The sequence below is a fragment of the Carettochelys insculpta genome, chromosome 7 (genome assembly GCF_033958435.1).
Source record: "Carettochelys insculpta isolate YL-2023 chromosome 7, ASM3395843v1, whole genome shotgun sequence".
Classification (NCBI taxonomy): domain Eukaryota; kingdom Metazoa; phylum Chordata; order Testudines; family Carettochelyidae; genus Carettochelys; species Carettochelys insculpta.
The window spans coordinates 44,343,727-44,361,126 of NC_134143.1; the positions used below are offsets into that span (position 1 = coordinate 44,343,727).

Below are 17,400 nucleotides of genomic sequence, written 5' to 3' on the forward strand. Positions count from 1 at the left end.
CTCAAAATTTTGACCATATCCTACAGATTTTGAGGAGTAATTTGGAGGAGTAAAGGGGCTTTGAAGGAGCACAGGCACTTCGAAGTGCCCACCGCTGACCCGCAGCTACGCACGAGCCAGCACTTCAAAGTATCACACTTCAAAGTTGCTGTGGGGGAGATTTAGCCTAATGAAGAGCTGCATATGCACCACAGCACTTCATTAGTAATCTCCCAACACCCTAATTACCATGCCCACTTCGAAGGTGGGGGCTAGTCTAGACACAGTCTTGGTGTTTTAAAACTAATTTCTCTTGAGCCTTTGCTTGGCAATTGATATGGGAGTTGAAGGTGCTTTCATCCACAGTTTTACATCCTGGAGTTAGAATTAAACAAGCAGGGAAAATGCAAACAACTACTGAAATGTTGCCTTTATTCTGCGCAAAGTGTCCTGTATTTTTCGGGAATGTCTTTCAGCTGTTACCTGATGGAAGTTAGCACTGTTGTCAGCTGCTAAAGCAGAAATGTCTGCATCATTAAAATAAGCTATTCTTTCTTTGAGGTAAGACTGGAGCTTGAGATCGGGCGTAAACGTATATGGATTTTCTTGAAATGCACGGACCTGGCTCACAACTTTTGCAATGTTTCTTAAAAGAAAATAAAGAAAAAACATTAGTCTTCATTAGTGCTGACAATAACATAAAAGGAAATTCACAGGCACTGGGCATCCATTTCTACAGTATTTGTCTCTTTAAAATGTTGTCAAAATGAGTGACATACTTTAAACTTCCAAAAGTGCAGTGATGTGTTACTTCTTATTACTCTCTGAAAAATATTCCATTTTAAAAAGACATATGTATAATTAAAATAATTACCTAAGTTTGGTCCACTTCTGAGCTCCATTTGTCATAATAAATCCTCCAGTTTCAAGCTGTTGGACATGCATGGCCAGAACATGGGCTGATGGAATTGTAGGGAGCGTTTTGAATCTCTCTCCTTCCATCAAACACAAACTGTCACTTTTTAAAAACACCTGGTATACAATTTACAAAAGAAAAGTGATAAATGTCAGAGCAGGCTCCATGGAGTAGTCCTTGATTTTATGTCTCTAACAAATGTTTTTGTTTGATTTTAATTTTTTTGTGTGCATATATGAATTAAAATAGAGATGAAAGCACTAATGCATTTGATCAACCTGGTGACAGACCAATTAAGGTAGACTAGGGAACAAATAAGATAATTTGAAGAATATAGCCCATATGGTATTCTTAATAAACATTTCTAATTTACCAACAAAATGTTATAGCTGGAATCACAGAACGCATCTTAGAGCTAAGTAAGCTCAGTTTCACAGGTACATCAAAAAGTCAGCGATGAAATGCTACCACAATTACTGAGAAATGTTTGAAATTTTTAAAAAAGATAGGGATACAGCCATGTAATGCCCTTTGAAACAAACAGGAACCATGCACCAATCTAACCGCTCTCAAAATCTCCACCATTGTTTTCAGTCATTCAAAAAAAAGTTTTACAAAATACTAGATTCAAAGCGTTAACATTTAACTTTTGGCTTGTGTCATTTTTAAAAAGAGGCAATGGGTTGGGTCTGGCAACAAAAACCTAATTAATGAAGCAAAATAAGATGTCCAGGATGATTTTATTAGCACTACCAATAAAATCTGCATACATTTTGGAGTAGAGGTTTCTGTAATTTTTAGTTTTTATGGATAGGGTTGTTAACTCTAAGCCAATCCCTTTTACCTCATGGAGAGGAGGACCAAATTTGTCTGGTCTCTACCCTTTGACCTGTCCAGTTTGTGTGACCCCTCCAGGGGCTGTAGCTGCCACTTGCATAGGCTCTCCGGGTCACTGAGACGCACAAGCCACCTCACTATGACAAGGAATGCACCACTTGTAGATTACCTATATTCCACGTCGGCTATGTCTATACTTGCCCCCAACTTTGAAGGGGGTATGGTAATCAGGCTTATGGGAGATTACTAGTGAAGTGCTGTGATGAATATGCAGCACTTCATTCGGCTAATATTCCTCGCCGCAACTTCGAAGTGTCAAACTTCAAAGTGCCGGCATATCATGTAGCTGTGGGCACTTTGAAATGCCTTTACTCCCAGAAATTTTGAAGACTAAATGAACTTTGAAGTAGCACGGGCACTTTAAAATGCCTGCGGCCACACGGCATGCTGGCACTTTGAAGTTTGACACTCTGAAGTTGCTGTGGGGGAGAATTAGCCGAATGAACTGTTGCATATTCATCGCAGCACTTCATTAGTGATCACCCATCAGCCTGATTACCATGCCCCCTTCGAAGATGGGGGCAAGTGTAGACATAACCCTAGAGTACATGGGTTTAGGTCAAGTCAGTCACAGTTTGGACTGCTGATAACTGAAGTATTGCTGACTCCTTTGTTGGGTAAGTAAATTGGCCTCTAATTTGGGCTAAATATTTCCATGGGCTATTTTGGTATGACTCTGAACATCCCTGCCTTTGCATTGCTCTCCCTTGGATAGAGTTTAACCTTTGAGGGCTTGCATGCTACAAGGCTAAATTTATGTAGTTTTCTTTTGAGTTTGTCACATAATCTGGGCTCTTTGTATTTTCAAATATTTATGGTCAGAAAAAAATCACTTAAAATGCAAGCCTTCGCACACAAGACATTTGCTCCATGCCTGCATTTGGTCATAGCTACTGATTTATCAACAAAAATAAACAGGTAATAGATCTGGTGGAAAAGGGAAAACATTTTGCAGAAGTTTTGGCAAATTTAAAAGCATTTGCTCTGTATGTTGTGTAATGTTCTAATTTCCCTTTCAATTAAAATAATGGAAATTGAAGAAAACAAAGAATTTCACAACATGAAAAGCCCTGAAGTTTTCCAATGAGCCAAATTCAGATAAAATTTCCTTATAAAATTTTGAACTGCTACTATTATTAGTAATTAAGTTGTGTTACCTCTGTAGATCAATACACCCATGGGAGAGGGAACTAACTCGCCCCAACTATCATCAAGAGAATTATTAAGTACTAGTTGCACGATATTACTTCTGGTGATAAGAAGTAATCCAGTAAAAAAATTGCAACTTGACCTTCAGAGTCCAATTTGGCATTTTGGTTTTGGCAGGTGAAAATATCCAAACAGTCAACCATAAAGTAATTAAGTTTATGAGGAAGCAATTACACAAGGAGCAATTTTTTATGCAGTACAAACTATTTTGGCTTCAGTCCTGTAAAGAACACCAAAGAAGTGTCACATAAGTATTACACAAGAGCGAATCATGTGTACCTCAACAGCCTTGAGTTCTTCCATTATTTCAGATACTTTTGATGGCAAAGTTTTCCAAGCCTTAAAAAGAGTAAATAGAACACAGTACTTTGACATCTTTTCAGATTAATCTTGGTAGTGGAACAGACTTACTTTTGCTAAAAAAAAAAAGAGGTATGGGGGGAAAAAATCTGAAATTTCTCATTTACCGGTAGTTGTCGTATGATAAGATTTTCCAGCCCTTTTAAGATTTGCATTGTGGTAGCAAAGTTTCTCTGTTCATAGCAAGATTTTGCTATAAGGAGAAATTTTGACAGCAAATTCATCTGCAACTGGAAAAAAATAAAGTTAAACATTAAAATGTACCACAGTGCACTGCTCCAGGATTTTATATATATTTATATTATCTAGGCACTATGGCAAAATAAATAAAAAACAATAGTAGTTGTACAGTGCTAACACACACAAAAGATAGGTTTGGGTGTTATCTCATGAAGCCAATTGATATGAAGAAACCGAAGCTGGATACCCTCTTATTTCTGTTTGAGGACATAGTTGCAAGGCCAAAGTGCAACTCTACTGCCAGTAAAACTCTTGATCATAAACTCTTTTGTAGTTGGGAAGACATTAATTCTGAGAAGGGGAGGTGGGGAGAGGGCAGAAACTACTGGGAAGAAGTAAAGGACTAAAAGAAAATCACTCATCTGAATGTGTTTAAATGCAGTATCGAATGTATAAACTGGCATTTTGAAAGTTGGCAAAATAAGCTGATTTTATTATATTCTAGCTGGCTAAATTACAACAACTAACAGAATAATACTAAATTCAAAATTGACAAGAGGATTAGGGACATGCATGTTATGGCTGCCAGTTTCTGATACACTACCCCATCTCAGTGTCTATTTTCGGAAACAGCAAAAGCTGCTTTCCAATTGTATGTTTCTGAGACATGCTATATAGACAAACATTTAAAGACATTAAAACAGCAGCAACAGCTACAAGGAAATTCCAGTTTGGAGGGTTGGTGACAAACCTACGTACTCTCATAAAGTCAGTGAAGCCATCAAAATTCCATGATAAATTTATTATACTAGAGTTCTTCATGCGCAAATAGTCAGACTAAACACAGATGAATGTGAAGTAAGTACTCACCTGTAAATAGTAACAGAGAGGTAGCTGTGTTAGTCTGTACTCCAACAAAACAAAGCAGCAGAAATGTGGCACTTTAAAAACTAACAAAATGATTTATTTGGTGATGAGCTTTCATGGAACAGACCCACTTCATCAGATCAACTTCATTTCCAATACAGAAAAATGTCAGTCTGTATTGGAAATGAAATTGATCTGATGAAGTGGGTCTGTCCCACGAAAGCTCATCACCGAATAAATCATTTTGTTAGTCTTCAAAGTGCTATGTTGCTGCCGCTTTACCTGTAAATGTTATTCTTTGGAGACCACAATGGATTACTACTTTAGGGTAAATTTGAAGACCTGCATGGAGCTCCGATAGCTTATCATTCTAAAGGGTGTGTCCACACTAAGAAAACTTGGGTTTTGTTGCCAAAAACTGCCTTTTGGTGGCAAACACTGAGAACATTCACACTGCAGTGTGACTTTTGTCAGCAAAATCACCCAGTCTGGGTGAAAAAAAACCTTCTACCTCTATGAGAGATATTTCCCCCTCCCTTTAGTGTCCACAAAGGGCCAGTGTAGATGCTACTGTTTGTTTTAGCAACAGAACTGGCTTGCACCTGTATCCCACAATGCCTGCCCTGATGCCTCTGCTCAGTGTTTTAATCTCTGTTGCCCTGCAGGCATGTGACCCTCCTCTCTCAAAACTCCAGGAAGCATCTAACAGCTGACTGTGCTGGGGAACACACAAACAGGAAATCATTGGATTACTCCTGTTTGGCCCTGCACTAGGAACACAGCAGCAGGCAGACTTCTGCTGCAGGTGGAGAGGGACAGGTTGCTGTGCTGGTTTGACATTCCTCAGCAGAGAAAGCTCACAGAGCTACACGTAATGTTGCTCCCAGCAGCTGAGGATGTGAAGGAGAACTTGGGAGGAAATCCCAAGACACACAGGAATCAACTCTGCCTTCCCACAATGCTGCAGTGTGGGAGACAAACCCACAGTGCTTTGCTCACACTGTCAATGACAGTGCCCCCAATGTAGACATGATCTGTCAACAGATGGACCAAGTGTGAACACCCTCTGTCCGTTTTTGTTCAATTGAGTTTTGGATGTTGAGGCAAGTGTTATCAACAAAACTTGGTTGTGTAAACATGCCCTAAGATACATTACACTATCCCTACTGAGGTATCAGTGCTCATCTCTTCAAAGGGGAAGAAAAATACTCCCTCATAGCCAATTAAAAAACAGACCAGAAATATTCTGTTCAGAATAGAAGAGACTGAGGGGTAATTCATGGAGACAATAGCCTCAGAAAGATCAACATATAAACAACATGATCTTCTCTGGAGATACGATCTTAATGATTATCACTTACCGAGATGCATCTTCAGAAAGGTCTCAAACGTAAAAAGGAAAGAACACGAGCACACAGTGATGTTCCCTAACTGTATGACCACTTGGATTTGGTGTAGACTAGTTTCATGTGCATGCACAGATTCAGTTCCAGGCTTTTATCATGGTCAGAAAGGAATGGGCCATTAAAGCACTGGGAGTAGCCAAAATACTTCTTACACTTTTAGTGGCAATGTTTTTTGCTTGGCATAAAGACTGGAGGATTTGGAATCAAGAGTACTTGAACTCTGTTGTCACAACTAACTTTTATGCAAAAGTTTTTAATCAACATCCACCAGGAGTTATGGGAGCACTTGTTTGTTGAATTTATAATGATTAATTCACAAACATATTATATAAGTTAATGGAATGATTTCTGATTAAGCCATTCAGAACGCATGTGACAATACATACACTGAGTTCATATTTTATTGATCATCAAGCTTTATTTTTTTCTTGAGGAAAGTATTTAATTCATTTGACCTTAAAAGTCCACATCTATTTTCTGGATTTCTGAATAACTGATGCAATTGCCAAAATCACCACCAAACACATTATTCAATATCTACAAGGAGGCTAGAAATGTGAGAAAATGAAATTAAAAGAGGAACTAAAATGTACTTTTAGGTTTATGGTTTGTTGCTTTGGCTGTAACCACAGAAGAACTACAACACCCTGCCTCTTAAAGTGCAAGCTGGAAAGTTCTTAAGAGGTAAGAAAGCCATTTCAGTAGCAGAAAGTCAGACATATGCTGACTTAAGGAAAAGGAATTCTTACTAAAATCTAACCCAACACCGAAACAAATTTAAACCAGTAAGTGGATCTGCCAACACACTGGCAGGCATACTTCAGGCTTTTTGTGTAAGTTTGCTATGTAGAAACAGTAAACAATAGCAAGTAACTGACTACTTCCTGATTCACTAGCCAAATAAAAAATATAGCAAACCTTAGAAGTATGACGTGTAACAATTTCAGCAGCAACCCAGGTGCTGATATTGTCTGCATTTCTTAAGAGCTGTAAGAGATACTTCTCTTGAATGCAATTTGGCAGAAAAAGGTTGCAAACTTGAAGTGACTCAGTAGAAACATTTCTGTGAAACACAAACATATAGAGAAAGTAGACATTACAGCTACAAAATATAAAAGAGATATTAACATTCTAACCATTTTAAAAATGAATATGCAGTTTAGCTACAACCTTGATTAATACACTTTAAAAAGCCATATGCTGGGACACTACATTACTCTCTCTTCTCTGTGCGGACTTTTAATTACTATACCGACCTCATTGTACTCACATCTGCAGGTGAGGCTATTTAAAAAAAACCACCAGTTTTGCAACTTGAGCAATTTCTTTCATTTGACTAAAAACAACAAAACATTTTTCACATCATGAAGAAGTGGGCAAACATTCACACGCACCAGAAAGTTAAGCTAGCTCTTGTTTTGTGGAATATTAACATGAAGACAAAAAAGTGAGATTATAGTGAGTCCTGTATGGGCTACAATACAGCAGAAGCCAGATGATATTTTTTATTGAACCTTCAATGTGGGGCCGGGGGGGAAGGGGGGGTGGTGGAACAATTTAGATGTGCCCTTTCTTAGAGACATGGTTGAATCCAGTCTACATGTCATTACTAACAATTACTAGACAGAGGCTAACTGAATTCAAATAGCAGGTAAACTAAATTAAAACAAAACACATCTGCAGATAAAGCTATTTACTTTGACAATTGTGTGTGAACAGGTGATAATGTTAAAATTTATTCTGGATTAGAGGCGGGCACATAAACTATGAATAATTTATTTAAAAATGTCCTGTTTGCTATATTTATGAATTATTCAATCAGTACTACATGATGGAGAAATTACACTCTTTCCATCTATATGGATATAATTATAAAATAATATACCTGAAATATCATCATAACATTTTTCAAAAACTTATTTAGGAAATACTCTGGGTGAGGTCTAATGAAAATGTGGTCTGCTGAACCTCATTTTACAAGTCACCTGAAGGATAAAATTCAACAAAAAAGAAAATTCACAGTGAGGAATAATGGACGAGTCTCCATTTTGCTCTACCCATACATACACATAAGATGTAAAACAAAACAAAACAAAAATCAAAATCAACAATGCATCAGCAGGGAGGATAGGAAAAGTAAATTCACTTACTTTTGGAATGTGGTGCATTTGTCTTTGACGCCAAGTGCTCTTGAATTCAGGAAGTGTACAGGATGGCATTTACGGAACATTTCCTACACAGACAAAAAATTAAACCACAGAGATGATTAGGTCTGGCAATTATTTTAGGTACCACAAGAAATACTTTTTCTTCCTTTCTCTTCTCTTCCCTGTCCCCTGAGATTCTCAGCAGAAATCATCACCTACAGAATGACATCATCAGAACTCCAGATACTAGTGAATCTAGACCGGCAGGGACTTGGGGAGGAAACTATTTTTTCCTCAAAGGCATGCTGAACCTCAAAACAAATACCACACGGAGGATGCTGAGAGAGAGAAGGAAGAAGGGGTGATTACACAATAAACATTTACACTGATTTGCTCTCTCAATAGAATCCAGTCTTTTTACCTGTTGTAACAGAGTCAATTGACAGCAAAGCTCTTGTACGCTATAGTCAGTTAAGAGGGATCCTCCATTTGTTTTAGTGTAAGAACCAGAGAATTCTTCTGTAGAACTGTTATAGCACGGCTTTGGTAAAGCTGACCCAACTGTGTATGGTCTGTCTTTCTGATGATGCATCATAGGGCCATTTCCTTTGGAGAGTTTCCAGTTAAAGCTCTGCACATACAAAAAAAAGTAGCTTATTCCAGCTGCAGCTTTCCTAAGCCTCCATTGTTGTCTCCTCTCAATAAAAATTACTGATGGACTTTCTATTCTGCAAACTTTTGCCAATGCCAGTCATGTCAGCAAGAAGCCACCAAAGTTAGGATATTGCTCATATGCAGGCATGCTTGGTTCATGCCACAGGCGTTGTATATACTCACTGTGCATACTAGAACTGGAGGACACCAAATGAAATTAATGGGTAGCAGGTTCAAAACTAATAAAAGAAAGTTTTTCTTCACACAGCGCACAGTCAACCTGTGGAACTCCTTACCAGAGGAAGCTGTGAAGGCCAGGACTCTAACAGAGTTTAAAAAAGAGCTCAATAAATATTTGGAGGTTAGGTTCATAGATGGCTATTAGCAAGGGGTAAGGTATGGTGCCTAGCCTTTTGTCGAAGGCGGGAGATTGATGGCAGGAGACAAATCGCTTGATCGTTGTCTTCAGTTCACCTCCTCTGGGGCACCTGGCATTGGCTACTGTCGGCAGACAGCATACTGGGCTAGATGGACCTTTGGTCTGACCCAGTATGGCCATTCTTATGTTCTTATACAGGACTGTGACTACTGGCAATGTGCAGGTCATCGTTCATGGAGTTGCACCAATAAGGTTCCTGAGCTGGGATGGAGCACTAGATGGCAAGGATATACCTATTTTGGTACCTGACCACTGTGGTACAGAGCACAGCAACAGAAAGAGCAACCTTTCTCTGTTTATGCAAGCATTGGTGGATCACTGGGAACAATTCAACATCAGTCCTGTCAGACCAAGGAAGGTGCATGACAGACACATGCATCTTTAAACTCAGAGACTGTTCAGAAAGCTTCAAGCAGGGACTTTCATGATGTTGGATTACCACTGGTGACGTAGAAGTGCTGGTAGCTATCCCAGAGAACCCAGCTTATCCTTGATTCATAAAGCTGCATGCTAGTTACCTTGATAGCAGCAAGGAAATACTGGCTCAACATCTGCAGAATGACAGTTGAATGTGCTTTTGGTAAATGCAAGGGTCATTGGTATTGTCAACTTACAAAAGTGGATCTCTGTGCAAAAGAAAAAAAATCCAGAAGATTTATAGCTGCCTGCTGTGCCCTCCATATCTTGAGGCAATGGGGGAAGAATTGCAGCCAGAGTAGCAGGGCTATCTGTTCAGTTTGGGCAACCAGACACAAGGGTTATTGTAAGAAATCAGCGCGTGGTTAAATGGCTCACAGAGGCTTTGATGAAGCAGTTTAATAGTGAGCTACAGTAACATCTTGTGGTATAATTTGTTCAGCCTGGCTTTCTGCTTGGGGATCTATGAGGAACTGCGTGGTGCTTGGTGTGCATCAATGAATATAGAACCTGTGATTTCTGGTGCTGCTTGCTGAACATTTATGATTATTACACTGATAGTCACTGATCCTATGAGTTACATCACACTGTGCAATAAGTAAATGAGTGTTTTCAGTGCTGCTAGACATTCCTATTGGGATTTACAAACAGTAAAGTTTTATTAAATAATGAAAACATTGCAAAAGATAGTCTGTCAAGTCGTAAATGATCTGCTTTTATCTTAAATTTATGGGACAAAGCTTAGGAAGTGTAAAGAACATTCATATTCATTTTAGCCACACATACAACAAACCTGGCTCTCACAGGACAACACATATGAAGCTGTGGCTGTGCTCTGTGTCCCCTGGCCTGAAGCAATAGGGATAGAGATCCAGACCCTGACTGCCTCATGGAATGTTGAGCAGGGCTGTAGGGAGGTGCTATAATGGCGTTCTCAGTGAACTGCAGGGGCAGACAAGCCTGTGATTATTGAACCTGTAGATCCACAAGAAGTTGCAGCATCCGTTTGCTGTCCCTGGAGAAGCTCCATTTCATTCTGATGCATCTCCCTCTCCTTTTCCTGATAGGACTGTCTCTTGTCTGCTTTTTCTTTCCTCACGCAGTCTGTAATATTCACACACAGACACCCGCAAAGCCCTTTGCTCATGGTTTGATGAAGCACTGGCTTGCAGGGTCTTGCTGAATACATCATGCAGAGCCCCCTTCTTTCTCCTAGACACCTTACTCAGGCACTTTGCAGGTGTGGAGATGGCATACCTCAAAGCTGCAATAGCAGAAGCTACAGATGTAAACACACTGTGAATATAGTGGCAACAGAAAATGAAAGTTAAGGTTCAGAACTCCCTTCCCTTGCTCCCCATTAAGTTGTAAACAAGGGTAACTCATAGTTACAGACATATGGTGAGTATGGCCCTCAGGGATGAGGGAAATGAGAAGGATTAAGAACATGGGAAGGCTGCCAGATGAGCAGAGATTAATGTGAGTGGGTTTTTTCAGCTTGGAAAAGAGATGACTAAGTGGGGATATGATAGAAATCTATGATGATATGACAGATGTGAAGAAAGTAAATAAGGTTTATTTACTCCTTTTCATTCCACAAGAAATAGTAGTCACCAAATGAAATTAATAGACAGCATTTAAAAAACACACAAAACAAAATATTTCTTCACATAACACATAGTCAGCCTGTGGAACTCCTTGCCAGAGGATGTTGTGAAGGCCATGACTATAAAGGTAGGGCTAACACTGTAGCCCTCTCTCAAAATAACTTACGTACTTCCCACTACTCTTCTCACATCGAGGGGTAGCGGGAATGAAGCGTCACCCTGCCATGGCTGTACATCTCTCTGTAACTTCCTCCCTTCTCAGATTCTTTCTGACATTGCTTCCCCCTCCCATTGTTTGCCCAAAGGCACAAGGTAGTAGACAGGCGTGAGTGTCAGGGAACTCAGGGGAGGGGGCAGAGAGGAGTAAGTGGCAGGTCTGGGGTTGCCTGGGGGAGGGATTGAAGAGAAGTAGGTTGGGCCTTTGCACACAGCCATAGTCCAGGTGCTGATGGCCCCTCCCACAACCAAGGAACTTCTGGCACTTGTGCCCCACTTCTGCAAAGGCAAGAGTTGCAGGCTGCCTGTCTCTAGAACCATTTTGAAGAGTGTTGCAGTATGGTTCCATGAAAGTTCCATTGAGATCTTTTCAAAGGATTCAAGGGTCATCCCCATGCATGTAAAAATACCGCTCTGGAAGCACCTGCCCCACAAAAGGGCACAGGGGAATGGAAAGCAGATAACTCTGTGTCTTGCTGTTGTGTTACTACCTCTTCTAATAGGGCTAAATTCATGAAAAGTCGGTAGTTGTGTCCTCCTAAACTGAAGACACAATCAGTATACTACTGCAGTAGGAAATACATTGACACACCTACCCAGGATTCTTCACTTGTGCTAGGCTGTTGGAACTGACTGAACTGTGACAGAGTTTCAGACAGGTCCCAGCTTGCAGTGTAGCTGGTCTGCCTGGTCACATGGGCTCCATCCTCCTTCTTGTCCTCACTGCTCTCAGAAAGGGCTGGACATAGCTACAGTGGCATGTGAGGTGGTGGTAGGGACTCCAGCAATTAGGGTTTGCAGTTCCTTGTAAAGACCAGTAGGCCTGCAGCTCAGCACTAGGTTGAGTGCTGGCTTCCTTGGCCTGCTGATATGCCTGCGGCATATCACTTTCTTGCAGCACTGACACCAGCAGGGCTAACAGTTACCAAGGGCCATGGAGCAAGGTGGGAGGGCATTGACTCTGTGGCCCTGGATGGATGGGGCCTTGGGCAGAAGGGGCACAGTCAAGGGCAGTCACCCTCACTGCTGCTCAGACTGTGGTGTGCTCCACCCTCCTCAGCCCTCATAGCCACATGGAGTGGCACTCTGGCAGCAATTCAAAGGGGTCTGGGGCTCCAGCCATCACTGCTACCACATTAGTGGTGGCAGCTGCGAGCTCCATGCCCCTTGGAATCTCTGGGCCCTGGTGCAATTACCTCCTTTGCCCCATCATCTCCCCACGTTGGCAGGCCTGACCCATGGTGATCCCCACCATACCCGTTCTCCGGTATTCCTTGTACAATCTGCTCAAAGATGCCAACATTTCCATGGCTGGCTCAAAGCTGTGCTCGCACAGCCTCTTCTCCCCGCTCTCCCAGGAGATTCAGCATTTCCTGCCTACTTCAGTCTGGAGTATATAGTGGGCATGATTTCCTGGGCACTTTCAGACAAAACAAAGAGCTTCTAGGAATGCTTGCCAAGTTGGGCAATCAGGAAAAAGCATTTCAAAAATTTGTATTATGGCTCAACGTCACCCTGGAGATGGTGTTCCCACATCACCGTAATTATGTGTTTACATTGTTGGTAGATGAATTTAAATGTGGACACATCATTAGGTCAAAGTAAGTTAGATGACATCAATTAAGCTTTGTAGTATAGGTAAACTCTGAATGTTATAAGACAGAGACGTATGTGGACCCAAGGCTTCTGTATTGGGTTTCAGGATTGCTCCTATAAAATATGCACTGACTTGGTTTATTCATGTTGCTTTGGTTGGCTAATACAACACATCCAGACAACCAGGTCTATACATAAAGCTGCTAGAATCCAATGAAGCTGTTTTTTTTTTAAACTATCAGCATATTATTTAAACTAGATCATTCTTTAGGCCCATTTCATTAAAATGTCCTAGTGCTCTCTACAGTTCAATAGATATTATTTATATTTATTTTTCTTATGGCTTTTGCTTGGGTTGGGCAATTCATTGTGAGTCTTACCCATTAAATAAAATCTAAATAAAAAAAGGAATGCTGCTGCATCATTCTAAGACTTACTGTAGTTTAATGAAACTTGCTTAGTGTATTCAGTACCGCTATTGCTAGACATAAAGCACATAATTTTGTCCATTAAAGTTTCACTCTAAATCACTGCTATGACTTATTCATGGTACACTAAAATATCTTTGCTACCGTATCACTTCAATGCCTAAAGATATAAAAATTCCAAGAAACGCATTGTATGACTAACTTATTCAGGGCTACAGTTGCCAGTGCTAAGTTAACATGATGCTATTTTAAATTAGCTGTACTTTTTATTAAATTATCACATTATTTCTTCAGCCTATAGAATTCATTTCTTGATCTTCGTTCATGTAAAGAGAAACTGAATGAATTTAAGGCCCCAGGTTTAGACTACTGTACCATTGGAGCAACTGGTGAAGGAGAAAACATTCCCTAGACTTCCATTTGTTGTACACTAATCTCTGTTCCTTGCCTCACGCTATCCAGGCTGATAAACTATTGGGTAGGGAAAGGAGAGAATGTTCAATTTATGTTAGTCCTGTTCTGACATATAATAGCCAGTAATTTAAACAACCTTGATTCTTTAGTTTGCATTCACACAGCTTTGATGAGCTAGGTACATAAACAAGAATGTTAAACCTACTAATGGACACATTTTATTTATTTAACCTTTATTCTAATCTATAAGATTTTTGCATATGGACAGTAACATTATCTGATAAGCAAACAGGGCAGATCTACTTGGTCCCACCCATTATTCCCCCCATCCCATTGCTTACTCTCTTCCATCCTCACTCACTTCTATTGGGCTGGGGCAGGGAGTTGGTGTTCAGGAAGGGGTGTGGACTGTGTGAGTGGTGAGGGTGCTAGCTCTAGGGATTTTAGGACTGGGGCAGAGAGCTGAGGTGCAAGAGGGGCTTCAGGGTTCTGGAGCGGGGGTGGGTGCCAGCTCTGGGAAGGAGATCACAGCAGGGACTTGGGGTGGAGGAGAGGGTATGGGTGCTGGCTCTGAGGGGGGTAAGGGCCAGGGGAGGTGGCTGAGGTGCAGGAGGGGGTTTCAGGTGCAGGAACAGGTAGGGATTCTGGCTCTAGGAGATGTGCAGTGCTGGAGCTTTGATGCAGGAGGGGATATATGGTGTAGGAGGTGCATGGGTGCTGGCTGTGAGAGCTCAGGACTGGGGCTTGGAGTGCCCAAGTGAGGTATGAGGTGCTGGTTACAGGAGAGGACTGGGAGTCGTGGTGTGGCTTTCTGTTGGGCCACACTTATCACAGACTGCTCCAGGTTGGTGGCACAGCCAAGCTACAGCAGGCTCACTCCCTGTCCCCAGTCCCACGCTGGTCCCAAAAGGGACAACACACACTGTGGCTCTGGGGGCCAAGAGCACAGGGCTCTACTTGCTGCCCCTCTCTGCAGGTGTCATCTCCTCAGCACTGTTTGGCCACAGTTCCCTGTTCCAGGTGAATGGGAGCTGTGGGGGGTGATGTTTGCAGGCAGGAACAGCAGGTCTAGATTCCTACACCCTGCTTTCCCTTCACATGCGCAGGGCCGTGCTGGATGCTCGTGGGAATGGGCCAGCAGCACGAGGCCAGGGGAGACAGGGAGCCTGTCAGAGACTCCCCACAATTGACTGATTGGTGACCACAGGTTGACATGCTCAGAATTCTGAAGCTACCTTGTACCAGCAGACAGCCTCTAATTCTGATTTGCGTAAGTCAGTATTATGATGGGAAAGTGCAGTAAAGTTTTGAAATTCCAGAAGCAGAACACTTTTCTCTTGTTCATTTAACTATTTTTATATAGGTTATTTACAATAGCAGCAAATTTCTTAGGGATAAATATTTTCAGCAATCACGAGAGTCAAAATGGAACAGAAGCAAACATTTTACTTCCTCTAAAATGAGTATGACCGTAGCTAATTATTACTGACCTGGAAACTCAGTTAAGCACATGATAAGCTTTATGTTAATGGGATTTAAGTGTGTGCATGCACACAAACACACACACACACACTCGTATGTTTTGCTGAATTAGGGCCTAACTGTTTTATTTTTGCAAGAGAAATATACAAGACAGCACTATGTAAAGTAAGCTAAAGAAACTACATACCTTGTGGGAGACATCTTCAGAGAGCTTTTTGCACAGCGAGTGTAAAGATTTTGTATCATCTTTCTTCTCCTTCAAGTTATAGCACTGGTATGTGCTGCTGTGTTTGCCACAGGAAGAATTTTTAAGCACTGCCAACAAACATTCACCATGGCCATTTAATAGAGCAATCTAAATGGAAAGTAGGTTTTAGTAGGCAGTTTTATGCATTTTCATTGAAGCATTAATAATAGGTAAAGAACATTTATATTTTTGTTTATAAGAAAATTCATATGTTTTCTTACAGACATGTAACAAAAAGTGTCACTAGGCATAATTTTTTTGCACTATATTACTTGGAAAAATATGGGTCCTGATAATACTGTCCTCTCCTATGCCATAACTACATTTGATTTAATTGCATTTTACTTAAGCTTCCACCAAAATAACAAGTTACCTTGGAAGAAATAAAGTCCTGTAGTGTGCATAAAAGATCAGCTTTTATTGCAAAGTCTACACCGTAACAATCTTCAATCCAAGCCTGCAGAATGTGGAAACTGCGATTGTAAATTTTGATAAGCAGAGAGGTGGAATCCACATTTGCACTGGTAAAAGGAGAAAGGGAGTGAGTGAACTGAATTTGTTATTTTAGTCTGCTCTTGAAAGGAAGATGAGAGAAAAGTGCAGGTATTTACTGCCAGTCGTATTACTTTAAAACAAAGGCACAACCCGTCCTCCCACCCCTGAAATTGAAGTTTCCCCTTTTTGTGGCATCTATACATGCAGAGGAACAAAAGTTTCATTTATAAAAATAGCATAATACCCAAGTACATACTGCTGTAAAACTCCCATTGAAGTCAAGAACTGTCAGCGTATAAGCAGGAAAAGAATATGTTGTCCAGTACAGAACTTATTCTATTTTCACTGTGTTACATTCTTAGGTGTGTCTACACCTAACACTTAAGTCAACCAATGTACATCATGCAAAACTGTGAAAAATTCTGTGTACTGTGCAATAAAGCTAGTTTGATCTACCTCCCACCTTCATTGCAGATGTAACCTGGTTTTTCCCCCATCAACCTAGTTACCATCTTTATAGAGGGGTGGATTTACTATAATGATCAGAAAAAACAGTCATTGTAGAAAGTGTTTATGCTACAGCTGAGTAGCTGCACTGCAGTAGCTGCGTCACTGTGGTGCTTGTAGTGCAGACATTACTTAAAAAAATCTTGTGAATAAGAAATCTAAAATTCAACTCAATTAGGTTTTTCTTTTAGAAATACTTCCATCATATTGGGCAGAAAAGTCTCCTGGTACTTTGACAGGTTTGTTCATAGAAAGTTTACTGTACCTGGGCAAACTGCTGCTGATTTTATCAAGGAGAAACATCAACAATTCTTCTTGTGTGCAGAAATAACGAAAGGTGTAGAGGAACTGCTGCACATAACCTTCTAAAAACGCATTTCTATGGGAGACATGAAAAAAGCTTCAGACAAACTTTTTTTTTCTATTAAAGAACAGCAATAGAAGGTTACAATAGAGCAGGTTAAATGTTGGAATTCCTAATCCATGGAAAATTCTAAAGTTAAAATAAAATTGTTCTATTTTGGAATAAAATATTTAAAAAATTAGAATTTCTAATAGAATAAGAACTCTAAATGTTTAAAATAACTGATTTGACTTTTGAAAATTATAAACATTTCAAATTAACCATCTCAATTACAACATTCCTTGTTTGTTATATCATATGTTCTATGGTTGTAGAATGAATAAAAAAAAGTGCTATTCTAATTTGTATTGAGCGAGAAATATTATTTTCTTGTTCAGAGCACTGGACTTTAATGTCTGATGAAGTCAGGCTGCTGGAAAGCAGGCAGATTAGCTAGCAAGGAAACAGGCAGGTTCCCATGGGAATCGCGCATGAGGCTTGTCATAAGTTTAATTTTGCCTGAAAAATTTCATCTCTGTCAAAAAAACAAGTCTGTGATGGAACTGGAAACACCCTGATCTAGTTTTCGTTCTT

At 40.4% G+C, this 17,400-nt stretch overlaps 1 protein-coding gene across 2 annotated transcripts in view; it reads right to left on the bottom strand.

Annotated features, from left to right (window-relative positions):
* Positions 1 to 232: 232 nt before the first annotated feature.
* Positions 233 to 17,400, bottom strand: part of KNDC1 (kinase non-catalytic C-lobe domain containing 1) — a 125,618-nt gene continuing 108,450 nt past the window's right edge. For both annotated transcript variants that reach the window (XM_075000429.1, XM_075000428.1), the window contains 10 exons: positions 16,729 to 16,842; positions 15,835 to 15,982; positions 15,402 to 15,569; positions 8,383 to 8,592; positions 7,965 to 8,047; positions 6,733 to 6,877; positions 3,469 to 3,591; positions 3,281 to 3,340; positions 854 to 1,011; positions 233 to 625 (listed from right to left, as the gene is read on the bottom strand). In XM_075000429.1, the coding sequence (XP_074856530.1) occupies positions 394 to 625; positions 854 to 1,011; positions 3,281 to 3,340; positions 3,469 to 3,591; positions 6,733 to 6,877; positions 7,965 to 8,047; positions 8,383 to 8,592; positions 15,402 to 15,569; positions 15,835 to 15,982; positions 16,729 to 16,842 (1,441 nt within the window). In that variant the 3' untranslated portion in view covers positions 233 to 393. The remainder of the gene's footprint in view (positions 626 to 853; positions 1,012 to 3,280; positions 3,341 to 3,468; positions 3,592 to 6,732; positions 6,878 to 7,964; positions 8,048 to 8,382; positions 8,593 to 15,401; positions 15,570 to 15,834; positions 15,983 to 16,728; positions 16,843 to 17,400) is intronic.